The sequence below is a fragment of the Babylonia areolata genome, chromosome 31, assembly GCF_041734735.1.
Source record: "Babylonia areolata isolate BAREFJ2019XMU chromosome 31, ASM4173473v1, whole genome shotgun sequence".
Classification (NCBI taxonomy): Eukaryota; Metazoa; Mollusca; class Gastropoda; order Neogastropoda; family Buccinidae; genus Babylonia; species Babylonia areolata.
Window position 1 is genome coordinate 2088927 of NC_134906.1, and position 8374 is coordinate 2097300.

The 8374-nt window shown below is 39.5% G+C and overlaps 1 protein-coding gene across 1 annotated transcript in view; it reads left to right on the forward strand.

Annotated features, from left to right (window-relative positions):
- The first annotated feature begins 125 nt into the window (after positions 1-125).
- LOC143276128 (uncharacterized) overlaps positions 126-8374 on the forward strand; it is a 216782-nt gene continuing 208533 nt past the window's right edge. The window contains exons 1-2 of the mRNA XM_076580537.1: positions 126-308; positions 5249-5456. Of these exons, the coding sequence (XP_076436652.1) occupies positions 249-308; positions 5249-5456 (268 nt within the window). The 5' untranslated portion in view covers positions 126-248. The remainder of the gene's footprint in view (positions 309-5248; positions 5457-8374) is intronic.

The window sequence follows — 8374 nt, forward strand, 5'->3', positions numbered from 1 at the left end:
TTCTAGCTGTTACAAATCGGGAAAACAGTGAATTGCATACGAAAACCAATGCTTTTGGTTTTGCTCGTGTTAGAGAGTATATAATTTAATGACATCATATCCGGCACGTACCCGCACAATTGTTGTCCCTAGATACAAGGGGGGGAAATATCGTCGTGTGTTTGTGGACATTTCGTATGAGGAGGTTTTAATCAACCGACAAAATAAATTCCGAAAGGGTCCAGTTCATCCGCTGTAACAGCGGCAAGATGTCGTCGAACGATGCAAAGACGTACTTGTCCAAGCGGAATATACCAGGCTTGTTTGAGGTAGGTAAAGAAGCTGGAATGGAAGATGATTGAAGACCCCACAGGGGGACAGCCAACTTCTCGTCGCTACCCATACACCCCCATTATGGTCATTATTCTTATCATTATACCCACCTAAGAGTTTTGGATGTTTACTTAAAGGATATCATAAAATGTTTATAGTTAGCATTGGAGGAGTTTCAAGGTGGTGAGATGAGTGTAAATCGGGCGTGGTCGGGGTGGGGGTAGGGGTAGGGGTAGGGAGGACCGGTGTGGCAGAAATTAGAGGTGCTCTTCACACCTGCAGCTTTTGATAACACATTATCGTCACTTATGAAGTTGCTGACCTGCACAGCTTCATACATTCTGTGCTAAGTTCTTGATTATTTGTGGTATTATAACACATCAGTGTATCTATATCCACATTATCTGCTTTGTTCTTTGCCTTCATAATTTCTTTGTCATGAAGGGTTTTTCATGATCCACCAAACTGTTAGTATAGATCATAGGATCTTTGATAGGTGTAATCTGCTGCATGCCCACAAAAAGGGTTTGGGCACTATGTGGCCTATATGCCGTGATCTCATGGTGACCTAGTTTCAGTTTCCCTTCCATTTCCAAGCCAGAGTTATTGTCATGGTCTTTGGTGTCAAAGATTCACTGACTTGTATTTGAGAGATATGGTTGCTGTATTGATTTCAGATGGATGTTCACTCTGGCTCTGCAACTCCGTGGTTACTGTTGTCAGTCGGGGTCCTTGTGGGTGGTGTCTTGCAAGCTGTTTGACAGGCACAATAGCTGAATGGTTAAAGCATTGGACTTTCTCAATCTGATAGAGGGTCCCGGGTTTGAGTCTTGGTAACAGCGCTTGGTGGGTAAAGGGTGGAAATTTTTCCTATCTCCCAGGTCAGCATATGTGCAGACCTGCTAATGTCTGAACCCCCTTCATGTGTATGTGTACACATGCAGAAGATCAAATGTGCATGCTAAAGATCCTGTAATCCATGTCAGTGTTTGGTGGGTTATGGAAACAAGAACATACCCAGCATGCACACCCCCGAAAACAGAGTATGGCTGCCTGCATGGTGGTGTAAATAAACAAAAAGGTCATACATGTAAAATGTTACATGTCTGTCTGAATGTGTATGTGTGTGTGCCTGAAATCATATTGAATGACACAGGAAATGAATGATGAGAGCCCAGTGGCAGCCATCTGTCAGCTCTACCCAGTTAGACAGCCTGTTGTGCAAATGACACCGAGTTTGTAAAGTGCTTAGAGGTTGGTCTCTGACCAAGGATAGACATTATATAAGTATCCATATCAAATATGTTGAATCAGAACAGGCACCACTGAGCATCACTGTATGACTCAGCAGAGTTGAGAGTCTCCATCCTGTGTGCAGCCTCATGATGACCCATCATTGATTGTTCCCTGAGGACTACTGGCACTAGGACTCATTTGAATGATATGGTAAACTGTGCTTATAAAAGAACCCATGGCAACAAAAAGTTTGTCCCTGTCAAAATTCTGTAGAAAAAAATTCACTTTCATAGGAAAACAAATGCACTTGAGTGCAGAGAAAAAAAGGGTTGTGCTGTACTGTTGTGTCACAGTATCCATGGGGAGAGCAGCTTCGAGTTTCACACAGAGAAATCTGTTATGACAAAAGAGTAATATGATACAATAAACGTGGGTGTCGGTGGGTATATGCATTGGGGTGCCAGTTTGGATAGCATGAGAGTAATGCCACTGAAATGATATGGTTGACTGGTTAGGAAAAAAATACACTGTACCAAACTAAAAAACTAAATAGAAAGCTATGTTGTTGTTTTTCCATTTAATCTGTAACCAGAAAGCTGGTATTTTAACAGTTTCTGAATAATTTGCAAACATAGCCCCACAAATGTCAACATCGGTCCTGTTGTGGAATTAAACACCAATGTCCAGCTTGTGAGAGAAGTTAATATATTTTGTTCCATTAAAATAATGTTTGTCTTCATGCTTGAATGTGCATGACATTGTGAAATGTTTCAATATTGATCAGTAAACAGAAAACATATTGCTTCAGTTAGACTGAAAATAATAATAATAATAATAATAATAATGGTATTTATATCGCGCTGAATCTTGTGCAGAGACAAATCAAAGCGTTTTCGCACCAGTCATTCACACGCATGCATAACTCTAAAACTGTAGAAACTAAAGACAAGGAAGGGCAGGCAAGGGAGGCTATTTTGGGTAGAGGTGGGCTTCAAGGCCAGACCCAAAAGAGCTGAGCGTGGAGACCCGACGAAGCGAAAAAGGAAGCTCACTCCAATCGCAGGGTCCAGAGACAGAGAAAGAACGGCGGCCAACAGTCGAGTGTCCAAATCCAGGCATGCGCAAACAGAGTGGACCCGAAGCCGACCGCAGTGAGCGAGATGGAGTGCAGAGGCGAAGGCAGCCGCAGAGACAGGAAGGGGCAGCTTTGTGAACGCATCCACAACATAGAGTGCTGATCTTGTACTTTATTCGGTGTGAGACAGGGAGCCAGTGGAGATGTTGCAAAAGAGGAGTGATGTGCTCAGACCTTTTCTTTCTGAGGACGAGTCGGGCAGCAGAGTTTTGTATGCGCTGAAGGGACTGAATGGATGAAGCAGGCAAACCAGACAATAGAGAGTTACAGTAGTCAAGGCGAGAGAGAATGAGAGAGACGACAGCATAAGCATTGACTCTTTTCAGTTAGTGCACTACCAAGTTCTCATTTCAGTGTTGGTCAGACCATACTGACATGGACAACAGAATTTTTTTCTGTTTTAAACATCTTAACCAAAGAGTTTCTCAGAATATATATGCATGAAATAATCCATTACTACCACAAGAGAATATTAGCAATCCAGTTACTAATCCAAACTGTTGCAGAAACCGTGCATCACACCATTGATTATCCAGTTTCATATGTACATCATTTGTTTACTTTTATCTTGCAACATCTAAAAAAAGTTAAACTTAAAAATCTCAGTGTAAACAACTAAAAATGATTGTAATTATGATTATAACAGACTGCCTACTGCTTCAGACAAGAAGTATTACCAAAACCAGTTACTGCCTTTAACATCAGTAAAGGATTGTTGTGCACACTACATTACAACATATTGGTTTACTCACCCAAAATAGTGAAGTCAAGGAATCTGAACTGGTCTTGTAATGGAGAAAAATACAAAGAGCCCTTTATATATTCAGTTTCTTACACTAACAGAACATACCAATGACTGAAATTCCCCAGAATAAAAACTTATATACTAACATAGTTACCTCTTAGCAGCCAAACTACCAAACACAAATGCACACACCTGTCTAAGAAACCCCATGTGAAATGATGTACAATGGATAAAGAAGAACAACCATGCTTGCAAACACACACACACACACACACACACACACACACACCTGACTGAACGACACAGGAAATGAATGATAAATGCCCAGTGGGAGGTGTCAGTGGGCTCTACCCAGGCAGGCAGCCTGTTGTGCAAATGACTCCGTGTTTGTAAAGCGCTTGGAGCTTGGTCTCCGGCCGGAGATAGGTGCTATATATAAGTATCCATATGATATCATTATATCAACATGGAATCATTTGCACAGCAGGTTGTCTGACTGGGTAAGAGCCAAATGACAGCTCTCTGTAGGCCCTTATCATTCATTTTCTGGGTCATTCAATCAGGCTTCAGTCAGTTTCAGTTTCAGTTTCAGTAGCTCAAGGAGGCGTCACTGCGTTCGGACAAATCCATATACGCTACACCACATCTGCCAAGCAGATGCCTGACCAGCAGCGTAACCCAACGCGCTTAGTCAGGCCTTGAGAAGAAAAAAAAGAAAAAAAAAAGAAAAAAGAAGAAGATAAATACATAAAAAAAAGAATTACTACTACTAATAATAATATGCATAAGGCGCAAAAACTTGATGAAGTCAACTATAGGTGTACAAAAAAAATAATGAAATCAACTATAGGCGTACAAAAAGCAAAGCAAAAACAAAAAACAAAAAAAACCAAAACAAACAAATTCAGTCACGTGCATGAACACACATACCCACTAGAATCCATGGATTTGTCTTCAGAGTTTTGCCCAATACCTGAATACCAAGAGCATTGGGTTATGCTGCAGGTCAGGTGTCTGCCAAGCAGATGTGGTGTGACCAGTGTGTGTCTGAACACACTGACGCCTCTTTGAGAAACTGAAACTGAAGCAGTTCTCAGGGAGCTGTCAGTGTTTGGTCACCAGGTGGCCACACACCAGAGGAGGCCCTGCACCGCCGCTGCTGAGTCCCTTCAGGGGTGTTCAGTGGGTGCCTGTTCTGATTCAGTGTACAGGACTCCACCCACTAAACCCCCAACTGATGATGATGAATTAGTCATGGAGTGAGCATCCCCTCCAGAGTGGAGACCACCATCAGGTCCCTGCAACGACAGTTACCCCATGAGCTGGCCGCTGCCAAAGATGATGTTGACAACAGAACTTATGCAGCCCATGTATTGGTTACAGAGCCTGACACAGAAGTGATTCGTGCCACCCACTCACATTTGTGTCTCTCTATGTACAACATGAGTTTGCACATTTTTTTTTGAAATAGTGATTTGTAGTTTAATATATACTTTTATAAAATCTTCACCGCATGTTTAAGAGTACTCTTGGTACATGATATAAAGGCAGGTTTTTTTAAATTTTATTTTTTTATATATTATAGTTGATTTGTATTGCTTAACAGCATGCTTTTGAACTGTTGATACATTATATAAAAACAGTTATTATTATTAATTTTTTTAATCATCGTTTATTCATATTGTCTGACAGCATGCTTTTAAGATGATGTCAATGCATTATGGAATAAAGTTATTATTCATTACAGCGTATTGATACGGCTTAACAATTTTGTTGTCATGTCATGTGATTTCATGTCGTGTCGTATCGTGTCATGTCAGTGCCTGATGACCGGCCTGATGTTCCATCGACCGACGGACCACGTCCAGTACCTCATCGAATGCCTGGAAAAGGTCAAGGCCAAAGGTCAGGAGGAGCTGCGATGGAACATGTTCATTGAGATGCAGAGGTCAAAGACCCCTCTGCCTCCGATCACGCCCACCGGCGGTCGGCGACCTATTTCTCGGGAGCGATCCATGACCCCCAAAGGTGAGAGGGTTTGCAATGTAGGGCAGCTTTTGGAATCAGTTAATGTATTTGTGTTTGTGGTTTACACCATTTCTCTGCTCAACAAAGCCCATATTCCGATTGTGACTAGATGCATTCTGATCTAGATAAATGCTAGATAGATTCTGATTCGGATAAAGCATGTATTGTGGTATGAGATATAAGCTGAAGTATGTCATGCGTGATTATAATATACCTTATGCTTTTTGACCATTGCTTATGTATGCTTGGCTGTGTGCGTTCATTTATATATCTGGATGCACTCTCACACAGCATAGTGTCAATGTTTATGCATTCTTAAAATCACAAACACATGCTCACAACACATATACACACGTGCGCACGTGCGCGCACACACACACACACACACACACACACATATTCAAGGGACATGCCTTATATTATTCATGCACTTTTTTTTTCAGTTGTCTATAGTTACTATGCTTTCATTGTTGCTTTCTGAGCATTTCTATGTATATCGGTATAGTGGAAATAGTGATTTGTAGTTTAATATATACTTTTATAAAATCTTCACCGCACGTTTAAGAGTACTCTTGGTACATGATATAAAGGCAGGTTTTTTTAAATTTTATTTTTTTATATATTATAGTTGATTTGTATTGCTTAACAGCATGCTTTTGAACTGTTGATACATTATATAAAAGCAGTTATTATTATTCATTTTTTTAATCATCGTTTATTCATATTGTCTGAATTGTTTGTATTTGTCACTCTGCCTTCTGTTCATCCCTCTATGTACCTCATACAGTATGTTATAGAACTGTTTGAATTTTTAAAATTCTATTATTATTTATTTATTTATCTATTTATTTATCTTATTTTATTTTATTTTATTTTGTACGCTTATAGTTCTGGTTTTCAAACAACACAAAACATTTCGTTTTGTCCATTGCTTTGATCAGCCATCTCTGACATCAGTCATTTGCACAGTTCCTCCAGTCTTCCACCACAGTATCATAACCATTATTATCATCCTCAAAGCATTTTATAGCTGCTGGTCCTAGAAAGTAGAAAAGGTAGATAAAGGTGAGGATTAACTCACTCAGTACGGCCAGTCCTCTCTTCTCCTCTACACAGACCCCTCGGATGTCCAGTGGGTGTCTGAATGACCCAAACTTTAGCTTCCGTCGTCAGAATTGTGGTATTCTTTGTCAACATTCACCTCTTCAGTATAAGAGCCTTCCGCTTGCAATATTTTGATGATGGTAATTGGGGTGAAACGCTGTTGACGTCGTCTCTTTCGCCGTTTGTATGGAGAGAGTTAATACTGTTACAATCATTATAATCTTTCTTAGTTACTGTTTTGATTTGCACTGTTTTCCAAGTACTTTATACACCTACTTGTCTTAGAAAGAAACTAATTGTGATAGAGACTGAGATGAATATAAGCATTTTAGTCTTAGATATCACTGCAGTTTTCAGAGCTTTTATTTGTCATTCACTGTAACGCAGTTGGCCATGGCTTTTTCTGGGCCGAAAACTACACAATCCAAGGTACACACGTGTGTAATTATATGCGGTGAATGCACCATCTCACTGTTTACTGTGCAAGTCTGGCTGTGTTCTCAAATGGACCGGATTTGAAGTGACTTCTTTTTTTTGGTTTGTTTTTGGTTTGTTTTCTTTCTTATAGTCACAGCTGTGAACACTGTTTGATGATTGCACTTTTGTGTTGTAATTTTGGTTTTGGTATGATTATTTAACATTCACTGAACATGAAAAAGTTTGTTCTGATTTTTAAAAAAGTTCTCTGAATTGTTTAAAATCCTCATATCGTTTATGTATAACTTGTTCAATACTCTTAGTTATCATTTTTGAGTGAGTGCAAAAAAAAAAACAACAACAAAAAAACAAAAACAAAAAAGTGCAGTTTTTTCCCCTCTTAGTCAGAATCATGAAAGCTATTGTATTTGGATTTAATATTGATATTTATGGAATGATTTATAAGTGACGTATTGATGACTTTAAATGTTCAGTTTTTCGTGATGAGAAAATTAACATCCCTTCAACCTTTGCCGTTTGCATAACAATATTAAAGCATTATTTATGATATTTTTATACTAGGTATGTTTGAATGTTGTGTTGGAATTTTCGTTGTTGTGCCCCACTTTTAGGGATGTGCATGCTGGGTATATTTGTGTTTCCCTAACTCATGAAACATTGACATTATTATCAGAATTGTAGGGTCTTCAGCCAGTGTATGTGATCTTTTGTGTGTGCAAACACATGGAGTGGATTAAAACACTTGCAGGTCTGTACATATGTTGACCTAAAAGATCAGAAATTTTTCTGAATCCAGCAGGCGCTGATGCTAGGGATTGAACTCAGGACCTTCAGATTGAAAGTCCAGTGCCTTAGCATCATTCAGTTACTGCACAGAGCCGCAGGTTGCTCAGTCATCTTAAACTCAACCAAGCTGATGTCTTGTCTTTGTTAAAATGTGCAGTCATTCGTTTGGATCTGTTCTTTTTTTGTTTTTAGTGGAGTAGTGGACGTTCTTTTTCTTATGTTTATTTGCATGGTTTCATCTGAGGAAGTTGGTTGTTAATGTGTTTACGTTTATTGCAGTAAGATACTATATATATTGTGTAATGTGGCTCTCTGTGTGTTTCTTTGTGTGCAGTGTGTACAACTTTGTGCGTGTGTGAGGAAGGGTTGTGTGTGCATGCATCTCTCTGTGTTTTTCTCTGTCTCTTTCATGTTCTTTATCCACATAACTGTTATGATAGCCAAAATCTGATTGAGAGCACATGGATAATTTTGTTTGATTGTCTCTGTCTGCTTCCCTGTCTGTCAGTCTGTCTGTTTATCCGTTTATCAGCCTCCTGTTTGACGGCTTTCTTAACTTAACTTCTTGTCAACCAATCTAGGTATCTGTC